The sequence below is a fragment of the Galeopterus variegatus genome, unplaced genomic scaffold (assembly GCF_000696425.1).
Source record: "Galeopterus variegatus unplaced genomic scaffold, G_variegatus-3.0.2 Scaffold754, whole genome shotgun sequence".
Lineage (NCBI taxonomy): Eukaryota > Metazoa > Chordata > Mammalia > Dermoptera > Cynocephalidae > Galeopterus > Galeopterus variegatus.
The window spans coordinates 408,099-426,213 of record NW_007726865.1 but is presented as its reverse complement, the minus strand read 5'-3'; the positions used below and the strand labels follow the sequence as shown (position 1 = coordinate 426,213).

Below are 18,115 nucleotides of genomic sequence, written 5' to 3'. Positions count from 1 at the left end.
CTGCTGAAAAGGAGGCCCCATTGTGAGGCATTTCTTAACAAAATGTCAGTTTCAATGCCTCAGATGCCAAGCGTGGCATTAAAGAGAAATACTAAACACAGTCAAAGCAAACAGACTAATTAGGGGAGAGAAAATAACTGAAATAGTCCCTTGTTCCATTGTTCACACACACACTCACACACAACTTAGAATAGGAGTTTTAATATTTTCCAAAGGATGACCAAGAAGGAGACAATAGTCTGCAATGCATATAAAGGACAGAACAGTTTTCTATTAACAAACCTTACAGTAGAAGGAACAGGGCATTCAAATTTCTCATAATTCTTAAAGTGTTCTTACCAAAAGGTAAAATATAATCAATATTTGGATGTTTTTTAGTGAAGAATTACATATTTATAAGAACCAGACATTATCTAAACTGGAGACAAAACCTGTCCATTAGGTCCAAACTAATTTAGATTAAATTACCTATTATTGCCTAGTTGCATCTTCTCAGAAATAGTTATCTTTCTTACCATAATATTGTGACAAACCAGCAGAGCTATGAGGGGAAAAGTTTAAAAACATAAAATTGCAGTGTATACAATGGGTGTTGTGTGTGTGTGTGTACACCGAACCATGGATTCATGCCCAAAGCACAATGAATTATGAAGTAAATCTAAAACATGTTGATTATTCTAGTAACATCATAATGCACCAAGAGTGTAGCTGAACAGTTTGACACTATAATTCAAACCTTATATGTTCCTTAATTATATTTTTTCAAAGATACTTACAAGATTCTATTTAACACTGATTTTTCTTTGTAAGTAAAATGATGGGTTCAAATATATGGTACTCTCACAAACTAAGAATGTACTAAAAGCAAAATAAATGTCAAATTGTTGGCCAATCCACCAACAAATGACACTCAGATTTTTTTTTTTTTTTTTTTTAATCACTCATGAATTATGTACTTTCGGCAATGTTACATGCAGGAATTACAACTTAAACTGGAGGAACCATGAATTATATTTGGCCACAAAAACACAATAAAAGAGAAAAGTTGTGATCAAACAATCAAAACAACAACTATGGTTCATCACCAGAAACAGAAAAGAACTCACACTGGTTTCCATGGATATAAATCAGTAAATGGGAGCTTCCCTCACAAGACATTCACCTCCCATGAAAACCAGGAACAATTTCCTCACTTACGAGACTGCAATGTTTCCAAAAGTCAATTATGTCTTCAAGAATTTAAAATATATTGGGGATTATAAGCCATGGCTTTTCTTCTCCCTTTACAGTAAAGAGTACAATAAATTCTCCTGACTTGTCAATTTACTCCATACCCCTAATTTACTTTCCCTGATCACTGAGTACAGAATTTTATCTGCGATGTTACCTCTTTTATACCATCTTAACTAAATAGCATACTTTATTGTACCAAAGTCAAAACTGTCAAGAAATTGGGTCACTCTTCCCCCCCAGAGCAGGCTTTACTATATGGATATTTCTTTAAAGAAATAATAATATTCTTATTAAGATATATTGTTATATAATTAATAGTCTACTTATTGATATATAATTCATTAATATATTAATGTATATTGTGTACTATAATATATTGCATATTGATATCTCCTTCAAGGCAACTTCAAGAAATAGTTGGGGAAAACTGGAGGGTGAATGTTCAGGTCAACAAACATTTTCCAAGCACCTCCTAGACACCAAATACTATACTAGGAAGCGCTAAAGATATAAAGACAATTATGTATAAGTGTGATATGAGACAAACATGTAAATAAATTAATGCAGTAAAGAGTCCCAAAACAAAACAGAGTAGGATACTGCCCCAAGGCAATTTAATGTAAACACATTGTACAATTTTTTCTTTATTTCTCATGTTATTTTCAATAAGCTATTACTGACATAGCAGTTCATTTCACTATACTCAAAACTAAGTGTTATTTACTAATAAATTCCTCCCCAACTCACTTTCCCACTAAATGCCTCGCTGTGCTTTATCACTAAGAGAAAGTGAAAAAGGCGAAGAAAAAGAGAAGAAAGACACACTAGAAATAAGGCTGAAGAGTTAAGACAAAACTGCATTTTTGAAGAATATGTTAGACTCATATTAGGGTAAAGAACATTAGGTTTTCTTACATATTAAGATTTTATAGGGCCGGCCCGGTGGCGCACTGCTGTAGTGCGCCGCTTGGGAGCGTGGTGGCGCTCCCGCCGAGGGTTCGGATCCCACATACAGACTGGTACCCGCTCATTGGCTGAGCAAGGCATGGGAGCAACACCGAGGGTTGCGATCCCGTTGCCGGTCCTGGTCCGGTGCGGGGGCGACACTGAGGGTTGCGATCCGTTGCCAGACACGGAAAAAGACAAAAAAAGGAGAAAAAAAAAAAAGATTTTATAAAGAGAGGTGGTATAAGTACAGGTTGAATGTCCCTTATCCAAAGGAGAAAAAAAAAAGATTTTATAAAGAGAGGTGGTATAAGTACAGGTTGAATGTCCCTTATCCAAAATGCTTGGGACCAGAAGTGTTTTGGATTTCAGATTTATTCAGATTTTGGAATATTTGCAGATAACTAACCTGTTAAGCATCCCTAATCCAAAAATCCAAAATCCAAAATCCAAAATGCTCCAGTGAGCCTTTCCTTTGAGCATTATGTTGGTGCTCAAAAAGTTTCAGATCTTGGAGGATTTTAGATTTTCAGATTAGAGATGTTCAACTTGTACTCTCCATCCAAAAATACTACAAAGTCACTCTAAAATAACAATAAATTGATGATCCTCTGTCAGTGGAGCAGCCTATCATGAAGGAATAATGAAGAAAGGAACCTGATTTTCAGAAATGAGGGTATGCTAGGTAGGTAACTTATACAGACAAGGACTACCTTGCCAATCTTCCAGGCACCCAGGCCCAACAGAGTACATAACAACAAACTTGTATCTGTTGCAACATCCTTCACTGCCTGCAGACTTCTCCTTTAGACTGGTGAGGCCTGAGCAAACTCAGAGGTTTCAAAGTCATAACAAAGGGTGTTTTCCCACCTTCCCTTGCTACATTCCACAGCCATATTTTGTACCTTGAGACACAAGAACAGGAAGTATCAGAGACAATCCATCGCCAAGAGAATCCAGGCAGTATTCCACCACTCAAAAGAATAATCAATCTGGATTTAGTAATTCAAGTGTAATGTTGAACATACTATTTATCCTGACTTGAGCATCACATATTACACACAGGTATTGATATTCTACACTGTACCCCACAGATATGTACAATCAACTATGTTTCAATTAAAAAAAATAAAGGCATAATTGCAGCAATAAAGATAAAAAAAGTGATAAGATCAACCTGATGATTTCAAAAACACTTACTAAAAACAAAAAAATCTGACTAGCCATTTATTACTGAGCCCCTGATACACACAAGGCTCACTTGGATTTAACACATTCTTGATTTTACTTTCTTTCCCTCAATCTAGTATCTCTCAAAAAATAAATTCCAAGTGCCTTTTCCCTAAACACCCTCTCCTTTCTTGTCAACTTGCTAAGGATGACCAGCCCATTTATCTGAATATTAAGATATGTTCCATTAGCTCATCAGCGATACTATCACCTTCTGATACTACCATCACCATGGAGTATAGCTTATGCCCACCAGGTACACATCAAGAAAATTCTCTTCCAATCCACCTGTATTTAAGTGCATTTCATCTCACCTAAATTCAGCAAAACTGATCGCTCTTGTGGTCAACACCCAGGTTAGCTGACTCTCAACCCCTACTCCCCTGCCTGACTCTACCAAAAGTGGCCAATGAAATAAAATATTTGCTCTCCCAAACAAAGGAGGCCATGAGACACAGTTCTGGCTAAAGAGACATAAACACAATTTTGCTGAGGAAGAGGAGTAAAGGTCAGCAATTCTGAGAAAGCATTTGCTCCCCTGATGAAGAAGAGCAGAGGCAGCTGATCTTCCCAACATGGTGAGAGATAATAATAATAAGGCAAGTATAAGAGGATTTAAGAGACATGCCTGGACGTTGTTGAACCACTGCAGTACCATGAGCAAACACCTACTTCAGGTTGGGTGAGAAAAATAACTCCTACTTGTTTAAACCACTGTTAATCTACTTGTTTAAGATATTTCTAACAGGTAAAATTCCCAAGGTGTTGACTGACGCATTTATGCTCAACAACAGTGATTCAAAAAAAGAAAACAAAAAAAGGAATCATATTTGCACCTACGTCCCACAAAGAGGAAGACATATTAAAGATCATGGGCACAGAAACTATGGATTCAGGTGTACTGGCTTAGAATTCTGGCTCAGCAACTAATACTGTGACCTTTGATTACTTACTTAATCTTTCAAAGTTTCCTCATCGGCAAAATTCATGCAAATAACCACTTCATGATGTTGCCAACAGGATTAACTTGGCAATGCATATTACAAATCTAATAATGACTGGCACACATTGTGCTTATTAAAAAAATTAGAAACCTGCCTTCATCACCACTACCACCACTATCATCACCTGGCAGGCCAATTCTTCAGCAAAACTCAGTAAAGTTCAGTAGTTCTTGACCTCAAAAGAATGATTCAACACCACATGAAACTGAAAATTTTCTGTCTCCCTCACCATCATATGCAATTGATAAATATCTGCTGAAGAATAAATAAAGTGTTAAGAAATAACAGTAGAAACATAAAACACTGGAGCCATCAAGGCAAAGAAATAATTTCTATGATTTTCAGTATGTCACTTTTTTCAGCCATCTTCAAGAAGTAGAGATGATTTCCTTAATATTTTAAACAAAATTCAAAAGCAGTCCAAAGGATTAAGGAAAAGGTACTTACAAAGCTTTAAGCTACTTGGAAGAAAAGACTATAAATGGAAATTGTTATTCTCCTTCAGGATTACAGCTGCCCTGCCAAAATCCAAAGCTATATCAGTTTGTTTTTTCCTCAAAGACTGAACATTATTTCATTATCTTTTTGTTATTCCAGACTTTAACAGTCAACATGGTAACTGTGGAATTTTTGATGGGATGGTTATAGAAGATAACATTCTGATTACCAATCTTGCTTGCTATTCTTGTTTCAAATTTATGAGCAAGTAATCTGTCTCCTATATCTTTTTCTATGTTCAATTCTCTGTTTTCTAGATCATTGCCTTATTCACATCTCAATTTAGTAAGCTCACAGACATTGTACACCTGGCTATTTTGCAACTCAACAAATATAATTTTGGATATGAACAAAATCATAGTGTAACAAAGGATAAACAATGTTTTTTAAACCAGAGCTTAAGTACATTCCATGATATTTCTAAAGTCTCATAACTGTATGATAGGTTTCTCTTTTAAAATGTAGTCATGAAAACACTGAAACTCACCTAATACCATGTTTTAAAATATACCCTAAAATGTAAAATTACAAAAAATAAAGACTGTATATAAAACAGCAAGAGTCTCAAAAAGCACCTACTTCCACTCTTAGCAGTACCCTTTAAAAATTTACTGAAACCAAGCCTGTGCATTTAGTTATTCTCAATTCTATCATTTCTTAATTAATTCTAGTATCAACTAGTCTCAATTTTCATTTTTTGTTTTTATTTTTGTTTTAAACTTACACATTATCTCCTAGAACATTTCAGATAACATTTTGTGCACCACTCCAATTTTAGTATATATACTGCCTGCTTAAGTTCAAGGGTTTTTTTCTCTGTCACTTGGATAAAGACATAAAACCTTAATAAGATTTTTATTTCTGAGACACAGGATTCTCAATGCATGTAAATCAAAAGGGAGATTCGGCACTAGCTGACAAGTTCCTAAATGTATATGGGCAATTCTCTGTCACTTGGATAAAGACATAAAACCTTAATAAGATTTTTATTTCTGAGACACAGGATTCTCAATACATGTAAATCAAAAGGGAGATTCGGCACTAGCTGACAAGTTCCTAAATGTATATGGGCAATTAAAGACAAGCAGTGAAATTTGAAGGTACAGAATTAGAAACTGGTATATGGAAAGTACTCACCTGCCTGAATGGAGCAGGGAGGAAGATAAATGTCAAGGCTCATTACCAGCCATGGGTATGGATAAGGAAGAAATAAGAAGGAACTTAAAAATAAAGAAAAATAGCAGTGGTCTTACTCCCCACCCTCTAAACCCCCAAAAAGACAAGGTCAAGAAATTGCTCACATCTAAGATAAACTTGCAAAACCCAGCTCAGAGCTGACATCTTTGAAGCTCTTTCTTCAATCTCCAGACTAAGTTCATCACTCTCTTTCCTGTGCTGCCTCTTTACCTGGTACACACTTCTTTTTCTATTAACCACAACATATGACAACCATGTACATCTCCCCCCCATTACTGCTGCTTCTCCCCAATTCTGAACACTCTGAAAGCTTAATCATACCAGTATCCCCAATGTTTTTGCCTGGCACATGATGAATACTCAAAAGTTACTAAATTAAACTTGAATAAAAATCTTTTTTCTAAACATTCTAAAATTCTGACAAAAATAAACGACAGTTATAAAAGAAAGTCAAACTGATTACAACCAAACACTTCTTTTTAATATTTATTCTTTCTCTGGCACATAATTATTAAACATTGTAGGTAAAAGAGCAGAAATGGGTAATTTAATATAGTATGTAGCCAATCTTATTTCTATGAGAAAGCGGGTTTAATTAACATAGTATTTCACTCTGGTTTAAATTCCTATGCGTCATGTGTATATGTTTGTGGATGTCTTTCTCTCTTGTTCTTGCTCCCACTTTCTCTCATTAATGATGAATGAAAACTTTAAGAAAACTGAAACTCAAAGGCATAAAAATAATCATTACTTTTCAATGTCCAGTCATTGTTAAAAATTACTCTCTCAACACTTAATCAATCCTGTAACATTTTTCATATTCCTAGCTACCCCTATGCAAAATTTTTAAATTGGAAAACTAATAGGTGATGCATCTTTCTTTGTAGTGACTGAATAAATTCTTGCTCTATGAGAGTAGAACTGTCAAAGAACTGAATTTACAAGTACCCCCGCCCAAGAAAACTATTTCAGTATTCAGCTGTTTCCTAGCAACTGAATCTGCTATTTTCTCATCACAAGTAGGTAATAGGGATAAAATCTGTGTTCAGTTCACTCAGTGTCGATGAAAGCAACAAAGCTCAGTGAAGAAAAAAAAGTATAAATGACATATAAAAATATTAAGTATTTTCTAGGCAATCTAGGCTGAGACTTTAAAATGGGTAATTACAATTCTTACATACGATAAATTATCCAAAAAACAGGAGTATTTATAAAGGAGGTCGGAGGGGTCTCATCTTTTCTGTAAAAGAAAAGGAGGAGAGAGAAAAAACCACAAAAGTGACCACAAAAGTAGTAACCTAAGGAGAGAAAAAAACCACAAAAGTAGTAACCTAAGGATTACTCTAGAGAGTTCAACCATAAAGAATGAAGCTGCTGAGAGAGAAAAAACCACAAAAGTGACCACAAAAGTAGTAACCTAAGGATTACTCTAGAGAGTTCAACCATAAAGAATGAAGCTGCTATTCTCAAGGTAGATAGAGTTTAAACCTGGTTTATACTGCATCATAAGTTTCAAAGCAAATATAAAATTCACATCTTACATACTCCAGAGAAAAACTATCAAAAGAGTAAAAATTTTAACTACTATAGCCAACTGCAATAGTTCTTCAGAAGTATTCTGAGGTCATGGGGCCGGCCCGGTGGCGCACTGCTACAGTGCGCCACTTGGGAAGCGCGGCAGCGCTCCCGCCGAGGGTTCAGATCCCACATACAGACCGGCCGCTCACTGGCTGAGCAAGGAGCGGGGGCAACACCAAGGGTTGCGATCCCGTAGCCGGTCCCGGTCCAGTACGGGCGCAACACTGAGGGTTGCGATCCGTTGCCGGTCACGAAAAAAGACAAAAAGACAAAAAAAAAAAAGAAGAAGAAGTATTCTGAGGTCATAAACATTTACAATTGAGGTTTCAGAAATATCCTGCATGTACAGCACTTTGCACATATTATTGGGTATTTTACTCTTTCATAAACAGTACACGGAAATGCGACCCCATGTAACTTCAGTTTTTTCATCAAATGGGAGAATGTAAACATGCAGCTCTCACAAGGTAACCCATCAGATCCTGAGCATCTACTCTTCACAAGGCACTATACTAGGCATGAGAAATAACTAACTTGAATATAGCACAATCTCTACTGCAGAGCCGCTGCAGTAGATAAAATATGCAATAGAAACAACTACTTTAGGGTGAATCAGAGAAAGCAGTAGAGGGACAAAGTATTTGATTGGGCCTGGGGAGAGGCAACAAACTATAGTAAAAAGGGCACTGAACTTAAGGAGTTAATCATACCTGTGTGCCCAGTGTTTCTGCCAGGCACACAGTGAATACTCATAAGTTACTGAATTGAATTTGGGGTCTACACCCCTCACCCCTGTGTACACCTATCCTGTGTACAAAAATCCAGATGCTTCACTAATTAGCTGCATGAGTTTTGGTAAGATACACTTACCTTTCTGGGGCTAAGGTTTCATAGGCAAAATGAAGAGGCCTGATTGGTAAGTTTTATAGAGAGACTTTAACAAAAGAAAGCATCATTCTAGGCCTTACCGTACATAATAGATCAAGCAAGAATATCTGTTGGCCTTTGGAAGTAATCAGGTCATGAGAGTAAAGACCTCATGAATGGGATTAGTGCCCTTATAAAAAGACATGAGAGAGTTTGCTTCCTCTCTCTCTGCTCTCAACCATGAGGATACAATGAGAAGACAGCCATCTACAAACCAGGGAAGGAGGCCTGACCTGTCAGCACCTTGATCTTAGACTTCCCAGCCTCCAGAACAGTGAAAAGTAAATGCTTGTTGTTTATGTCTCCCTGTCTATGGTCATTTGTTATAGCAACCCAAACTAAGACAAGATCTATAAACCTAGAGTTTACATTCTAGTTAGCAAGGAAGAGGTAAAATAGCAAACACACTGCTCTAAAAAGTCTACGTCTATATGCTAACAATTGCCAGCAACTAGAAAACAAAGAAAACTTGAAATGAGGGATGCCTTAAAATATTTACCAACAATAATTTCCATAGTCACATGATACAGAACCGTACACAGCACTGTGGAGAGAAATAAAATGAAAAATAAAAAAAAAACTTTTAAAGTATCATTCTTCACATTAGAACTAGTCCTTCAAATGAACTCTTAAATCACATGATACAGAACCATACACAGCACTGTGGAGAGAAATAAAATGAAAAATAAAAAAAAACTTTTAAAGTATCATTCTTCACATTAGAACTAGTCCTTCAAATGAACTCTTAACATATATATAGCATGAATTTTCAAAGCACTTTCATATACACTACAGATTTTTTCTCAATGAATGAGACCTAGAATATTTCACTCAAACAGGAAAATAACTCTTAATCAATACTATCTGTGAATGTAGCCTTGTTTTTCTAAAATAATACATAATAAAATAATAATAATAAGCCACATGTATGAAGAAAGAGGCCAAGACTTACTTGTAATGACTTGTTTATTTGTGGTAGTCAACTCATTGCACCCGCCTGATCTTCACAACCAACCTTAAAAACACATTCAGTTCGGTATTTCGTACTCTTCTCTGTTTATGCCCTGCTCATTAGAAATTGCACCCACTAGCTTAGCTTCAAATTTCACAACCACGTAGGTGATTTCCAAATCCACGTATGAATCTCTAAGCACTCTTCTGAGTTCCAACTCAAATTTACCAGAATGTCCTACCTGTTAATCCTATAAGCTTAACATACCCAATACCAAAATCATTTTTTCTCCCAAATCTGTTTACATTCCTATTGCTAAAATATATCTCCAGTGACAATGCTAGCAGTTTACAACAGTGATTCCAAACTGGATATATGCAAACTGACCTACTGAAATGGGGGGGAAAATTACTAATATTTATTCATACTTTTTTCTCATTCTTTTTTAAACCACCATTTTATAATGGCTACATCTGTACATTAGGGGAGTGTGATATTTTAACTGAGGGAGCACAATCAAAAAAGTTTGGAAACCACCAGCATACAGACTAAAACTCAAACTCATTAGGTTGCTGATACCCACTGTTTCAATTTGATCTTCTACTATTCTTCTCTGCAGATTTTAAGTCCAACTAGTCAGATCACCAACCATTCTCCAAACATAGCCCATGTTTTCTGGCACCTAACCATTTACCTCTCCTACTCTCTGCAAGCTATTCATCTCCCTGTAGCCAAATCATTTAAAGCCAATATCAACTCCATCTTTTATCAAAATTCTCTGAGCTTAGGTGATACAACTCTCAGGCCACTCCTCTTTTGCTATCTAGTCATTGAGTCCTTAATGTACATCTTACCCCTCCCCCCACTAGAAAAGAGAGTTCTTGAGGGCCAGGGTCCTGTCTGATAAACTTCCCATTTCCCATACTACCCAGGCATCGTACAGTAAACCTGATATATGTTAAAGAAATGTTTGTCATATGTACAACAAATTGTAAACTGGACATTATGAAGGGTTTAACAAACCAATACATCACAAATAGAACAATGATCAACTTACAGTTAGCATCCCCAGTCAACAAATGTATCAAGGTAGAAAGAGCATGTGTTTATTTTTTCCCCCAAAATGAATTTTTTTTTTTTCTGTTAGTTTGATGGCTTTCAATAGCAATGTTTTATTTCCTACAGATCAATACCATGGGAGAATAAATAGATTGATGCCTGACAGTAATGGTGGAGGTGAAGGTGTGTTATCCACTACTTGCCCATTGATGGATGAGCTGCACCACTGACTGGTTCACAGCAAATCACTTTAAAATAACATTAAATAATCAGGAAGTTATATTAGAAAGACATTTAATCAACCAAACCCCAAAGAATCAACTAGTTAGACACAAATAATGTGAAAAGAAAACTCCTTTATGATTCCAGAGTAAACATTCCAGAAAATTAATTATGTTTAACCACAGTTTATGGAACTAAACTGAACATTGCTTTTAAAAAAAGGACAAACGGGAGCTTCCAGTCAAGATGGTAGAATAGACAGTCCCCAGTGTCACTCTCTCCCACAAATCAACTAATTTACAATTATTAAAAAGCAATGACAGCCAAGCTGGGGCCACTAGAGCTCAGGGGAAGAGGAGGAAACACGTAAGGAGTGCATGTAGGCCAGAGAAGCCATGATGAGAGAAAGAAAAAACTTCTCCAACCGTTTTGAGCCCTGGTCATTTCCAGGCTGGAGCAGCAGAGCACACAGAGCAAGAGCTGGCAAAAGCCACAGCTACGCCCTTCAGATGAAGTTGCTTGGAGGCGGCAGGGGAGAAGAGGGCCTTGGTGGCCCCCAGGCGCAGCTACGCCCTTCAGATGAAGTTGCTTGGAGGCAGCAGGGGAGAAGAGGGCCTTGGTGGCCCCCAGGCCAGCGAGACCACTAATAGTGTTCCCAAGGACGCACATAGGAGCAAGGAGCCACAACAATTGAAAAATAGGAGCCACTCACAGGCCAGTGAGTCATTGCAAGGGACCAGCATACAGCCCGTCCCATGGGGAGTGTTCGCAGCATGGGTAGTGGGGGAGAGGGGCCAACAAGGAGAACACTGGGACACAGCAAGACAGCTGATCTGCCCCCAAGACAGCATAGGACCACTCAGAGGAGACTGGTCAGGGATATAGAATTGCATGGGGTACAGTTTGATGAAAAGATTCAGGCCCAGACCAGTGTTTCTACACCACCTGGGTGCACTGGATTTCACTAAACCCAGAAGTTCTATAAAGTCAACCATTAAACCTGAGCTGCACAAAAAGCCTTCCCCAGGGAATCAACAGCAAAATGGCAATTTAGGTCAACCACAGAGTTCAAGTACTGGTTCCGACAGGAAGTTCTCCCTCTTTAAAACTAAGCAAAGGACAAGAAATTAGTTTCAGAGCAGAGTTTAAGTGGTGGGAACAGCAAATAATCCAACACAGAACTGAAAGAAAAAAACAGAGTACCCACAACCAGAGTCAAAGTTTGATATTAACTAGTAAAGGTCTCATTTCACCAAAGAACACCTATAATACCTAGAAGGAATAGAAGTCCCCTAGGCTACCAAGCCAGAAAAGGGGGACAAACAGGCACACCGCCAGTGCCACAGGGCCCGCCTGGGGTCCGAAGGCATGGATCTGGGGACCAGACCCTCCGTCCACAACCAGGCACACTGCCAGCACCATGGGGCCCATCCGGGGTCCTGAGGCTTGGAGCCAGGGACCAGACCCTCCTCCCACAACCAGGCACACTGCCAGCACCACAGGGCCCGCCCGTGGTCCTGAGGCATGGAGTCTGGGACCGTACCCCCTCCCACAACCAGGCACACCACCATCACCACCACCAAGTAGGTAAGGAGCATGCCAAAAACATCACCTCCATGTGGGTGACCCACCACAGCCACCACAATAACCATGGCGGCTGCCAAAGCGCCTAGATGCCACAACCACTGTGCAGATGGTCCACTAGCCATTGGAGCGCATTGACACAAGGAGAGTCATGAGCAGAGACCAAAGAATAGAAGAGGATGTCTCTATCTACAAAGCTCATTCCAGAGTAACAGAAGAAGTATCTGCCCTCTGATAATACTGGGGGATCTGAACACACCTCTCAGCATTGGACAGATAATCTAGGCAACAAATTAACAGAGTAACCATTACTCTTTCAGAAGGAGAGAAGAAATCTAGGGCAATAAGAGGGGGTAGTGAAAATAAGTGAAATAAGCCAGGCACAGAAAGAGAAATACCACATGTTCTCATTTATTTGTGGGAGCTAATAAATAAAGAAATAAATATACAAACAATTTGGGGGGGAAGAAGACACAACAATCACAACAATTCCTTGAACTTGTTGAGACAAGTGAACAGATATGATATTGATGGGGGGGTAGAAGGGGAAGAGGAATTAGTAAAGGGACTCAAATCAACTACATTGTATATTGATAAATTAAAATAAAATTAAATTAAAATTAAAAACAAAATAAAAGTGTTATATGAAGCAAAGAAATATATCTTTCCCACACTCATTTCATTAACTGGCTATCAATCTATCATGCCATACCTCCTAAATCACCCTTTTTGCCTGTTCTGTAACTGGACCCCTAACATACCTACCTTTCAATATTTTCTCAGAGTTTGAAGATCTAAATCTGCTGGTTATAGGACTCCTTACAAAGGCACAGTTATCATCAAAAGATCCTAAGAATTACAATCAGAAAATCTGAGATCCAGTCATAGTTTCAGCGATTACTAGCCAACATAACCTTGGACAAATTACTTAGCCACTCTAAGCTACATTTTCCTCATCTATGTTATCTCAGAGGCTTGTAATAAGGATCAAATGACATATGCAAAAACAATAAACTATGAACGAAAGGAAGTTCGTATAGTTATTCAATATCCATCACTTTAACAAAATTTTACTGAGCACTGGGCCAGATGCTACACTAGATAGAATATATGAATTAAGAGAAAGCCCTTACTCTCAAAGAGCTTACATTTAGCTGGGGAGAAAAATCACATAATTAGAATAATTTCACTATAGTTTGGTAGTGTGCAGAGTGCTATGGCAGCACAAAGGAGATACGCTTAGCATAATACTGGGGCTTAGAAAAGGGCTCCTTGAAGAAGTGAGTCTAAATAGGTCAGTAGAGTAAAAAAAGAGTTCTTCTCAAAGGAGAAAGTAATGTCAAATTTTCACAAGTCCTAAAGCATGCTCAAAAGCCAGATTAGTTATATTATAAAAATCAAATGATCACAGGCTAAGAATAAGCTTTCAGATATCACCTGGGGTAAAACTCTTCTAGCAATTTACAATTTCCCTCAGAAAATTTTATTTCATCCTCTAACACTAATTAAAATATTGTTTTAAAATCTACTTTAGGGCACTTTTCCTCATCCTACAAGAATATCTTTATTTATAAAGCCAAAAAATGTCAATTACATACTCCAAAGTCAAAACCTTCCTCACTGGGAAGGACAGTAATAAAGACACCATAGCAGTAAGTTTAGACCTCTACTTCACCACAGCCACAAAAGAAGCTCCTTCCCATCCTTTCTGCTCCCTTCCACAGCTGTCAGGACAGGTACCCAGGCAATATACTCCATCCACCCTCCTGTATGATAAGGCAAAGGGCTCTCTGGATCTCCTCTCAACCAGGCTTGGCCCTGATCCACCCAGGAGAAAGCCAAACACTGCCTGAGACAAGTCACTGTCCCTCTTCTTCCAAATCCAAGACACTGAGGCCAGAGATCTCAACAACCCACAGGTAATCAGGACAAATTCGTTTAAAGTAAATTTGAATCCATTAAAGCTAAACATAAACAAACCCTGTACCCTACAATTCCATTCCAAGACATATAAACAGCAGAAATGCATTTGCCAAAAGAGATACTAGAATGTTCACAGCAGCAGTATTAGTAGCAACAAGCAAAACAAAACGAAACCCAAACGCCTATGAACAATAGAATGGGTAAATAAATTTTCATAAAGTCATTCAGAATTGGAATGAATCAAAATCATGTTATCCAAGAGAATGCAGTAAAAAGAACACAGCATCACTTCTATGATTTGCTTGCTTCAAACGTATAACTTGAATCGAAACGTCAGACAAACCCAAACTGAGAGAGACTGAAAATTAAATTAACTTATTTCCTAAAGAAGCACAGAACAAAATTACCAAGGGTATATAATTAAAAATGTGAACATGCCAAATATGAAAATAAAGTGCTATACTTACTGCCAAAGCCTTGGAGAGTTTGGCTCTAAATTCGTTCAGGATGATTGCCACAATGTCCTTATGTGGTACGTAAGCAAAGCCATCTTCCAAATAGACTTTCCTTCCTCGGAACAAATCCAGAGCATCAGCAAAAGGGATCTGAATCCAGGTGAAACGGAAAAACATAAGTCAGCACCTATCATTATGAAATCCTACTAAGTCTTCATTATATTAAGTCTAAAGAGAGAAATTCATTAGTACTAACAGATCCAAAAGAAAAACATAAACGCCAATTTATACTCTTTAATACTAAATAATTAGCAGTAGGAAGGAGTAGCAATATAAAAATACATTCATTTCTGAGCAGATGAGAGAAATTCATTAGTACTAACAGATCCAAAAGAAAAACATAAACGCCAATTTATACTCTTTATTACTAAATAATTAGCAGTAGGAAGGAGTAGCAATATAAAAATACATTCATTTCTGAGCAGATGTTTCAAAAAATAATAATAATGCTAAAAAGCCAAGTTAAATGGCTTCTATCCTTAACCTATGAATTTACAAATTATAATACTCTGGATTTCAGACTCCTAACTCAAGACCAGAGCTGGATTCACCTCACATGACATAGCCCACATTTTATTCTGCACATAGAATCCTAATTTATATCCAACATATTCAGGGCTAAGAATTACTTGTAAGTAAAGAAATTCCAAATTTCTTCATCACGTTTCCATTCTAGAGAAATATATTGGAAAAGCTAATCTCGACACTAAGAAATGGAAATAATAATAGACATTCAGTTTTGCTATTAAAATAAGAATTTGCCAAGAGCATTTATTTTTTAAAAAAAACCCTCTACTTAGATTTTTTTAAGTCCTATGAACTATCCTAAAATTCTAAGAGATGAGCAGACTATGATATTAGTAAACTATGAAAATCATCCTCACTCTCTAATATAGACTTTCTTCTTTTTAAAAATGAAGTGAAAAAAATTAGTTGAAAAATGATCCCCAAATTGCCTATTCATCCAAGTTTTAAGGAGGTGTTAAATCCATACGCCTAAAATTCTTCTGTGTATCCAACTTACACTATAAATAGATCATGTGTTTTTTAACAGATAACTTTTAACTTAACTGACTTCTACAACTTGCCCTCAAAGAGATCATCACTCGGTTGAGAAAACAACCAGACACACACGGAAAGTCACTGAGCTCTATAGGGTGGCACTGTGTTGTGAGACTGCATCAAACAGGTAGTTCACACAAGACATATTAGAGAAGCAGGTAAGAGGGTTTACTGCAATAATACAGGCAAGAAAAGGGAACATAAGTTTGGAAACGTGAGTTCTAGTCCAAGCTCTGTTACTGACTAGACATGATTTGGTAAATTTAATGAATGGTAAATTGTAAACCTCAGTAGCTAGATCTATAGAACTGAGAGAGGGGAGGAAGACATGGGATAAATGACCCTTCGGAGTTGTTTAGCTATAATATTCTATGATTCTAGCTTGTTAGAGTGGTTGCAGTAGAAGTACAAATGCCCAAGCAGAAAGAAAAGATGATGTGAAGGCAGAGTAACAAGAAATGTATGGTGTGAGGGGAATAAATATTGATCTCATACACGAAGCTTGAATGGCTGACCGAATGATGGCCCAACAGGTAGAAATAGGGAAGCTGGCATGGGGAGCTAATGTGGAGGCAGGAGTTTAAACTACTAGCATTCACCAATAATGATCAGTACATTCTTTTCAAAGGAAATGGTGGGGTTGCAGTTACCAAATTTTAAAATGAATTTCAGCTCTCCCCTTTTCTTCTTCCGGAACTATTCAGTCCAAAAGCCTTTTGGAAGGTTCATGCAAAGCAGATGTCTGTGCTGAGTAGTCAGGGAAATCAAGGTAGCCCAGCACAGGAGGCCGGACTCTGAGTAGGTTAAGGAAGATGTTCCCACAGGAAAGCAAGTAGGCTTACAGTGTCAGAGCCCAAGTGGAATAAGGGAGAGATCACATAAGGAGGCAGTCCAAAGTATGGTGTCAGAGCCCAGGAGCAGAGGGCTTCCATACAAGGCAGTGATCTGACAAGCATGTTAGGGTCTAATGGCAGATGAGGGCATCCTTGCAGGGGACAGCCAGCACAGGGGGAAGGAGCCCAAGAAATGCGAAGAAGGTATTCCTTTGAGAGAATGGGCTGCAGTGGGGGTCAGAGACAGACAGGGTGGGGAGGGTGTCTGTGTAAGAAGACAGCCCAGCACGGAATAATGGCACACCCCTAGTGTGCTGAGGACCCTATCTATGCAGGAGAGGGAGTAGCTATGGTGATGAGAGACTATACAAATGGGTTAATTAAGTATGTATATAATGTTCAATGTGACAAATTTAACAAAACCTAGAAAATATTTTAATGTTTACATACCTTATAAACTGACTCCAACTCTAACTTAGTCCCACTTAAACTTGGTGATGAGGTCATAATCTCCTGTTCTCGTAGATGCTTCTCTTCATCGCTTATCTAAAAGGAAAACACTTTATACTGTTTAAAAATTAAAAGTCCTCATTCAGTTTCAATAAAATGCTTTCCTATTCTAGTGAATATTCTATACTTTTACAAAAAAGCTCTAATGCCTTGATATCTCAAATCATTCCTAATATGATTACTGAATCATTATCACTAATGAAGGCAAATACGCAAGAAAACCTAAATTCAATATTCTTTCAAATTTTTACTCTGCCAATTTCTGAAATCATACACCAAAAGAACAGTAACAGAGAAACATTAAATATAATAAAAAGGAAAAGAATTATTACACAATCTCAGGTTAATATAGACTAAAAATGAGCATTGTCCCAATTCAAGAGCTATATTAATTTATTAAAATACCTACTTGAGGTTAACAGTGGTTTAACCACAGTAGTCCCCCCCACTAAAAGAAGAGAAAGTTAACATACAAAGTCTGGCCCACACAAAGTGGGGTATCTAACAAGAGATCCTCCTGCTCAAAAAAACCTGGAGATAACGTCCCAAGACCTCCAGTGGATTCTTGAAACAATAGACAGTACTGAATGCTCAATCAGAGCACCTTTTTGTTCATGGCCTCCACACACAAATTTAAATGTCTTTTCCATCTTTTTTTTTTTGTCTTTTGTCTTTTTCCGTGTCCGGCAACGGATCGCAACCCTCAGCAATAGACAGTACTGAATGCTCAATCAGAGCACCTTTTTGTTCATGGCCTCCACACACAAATTTAAATGTCTTTTCCATCTTTTTTTTTTTTGTCTTTTGTCTTTTTCCGTGTCCGGCAACGGATCGCAACCCTCA

At 37.6% G+C, this 18,115-nt stretch overlaps 1 protein-coding gene across 1 annotated transcript in view; it reads right to left on the bottom strand.

Annotated features, from left to right (window-relative positions):
* PRIM2 (primase, DNA, polypeptide 2 (58kDa)) overlaps positions 1 to 18,115 on the bottom strand; it is a 186,048-nt gene that overhangs the window by 112,383 nt on the left and 55,550 nt on the right. The window contains exons 6-7 of the mRNA XM_008572125.1: positions 17,213 to 17,308; positions 14,820 to 14,957 (exon numbers count right to left, since the gene is read on the bottom strand). Coding sequence (XP_008570347.1) covers positions 14,820 to 14,957; positions 17,213 to 17,308 — 234 coding nt within the window. The remainder of the gene's footprint in view (positions 1 to 14,819; positions 14,958 to 17,212; positions 17,309 to 18,115) is intronic.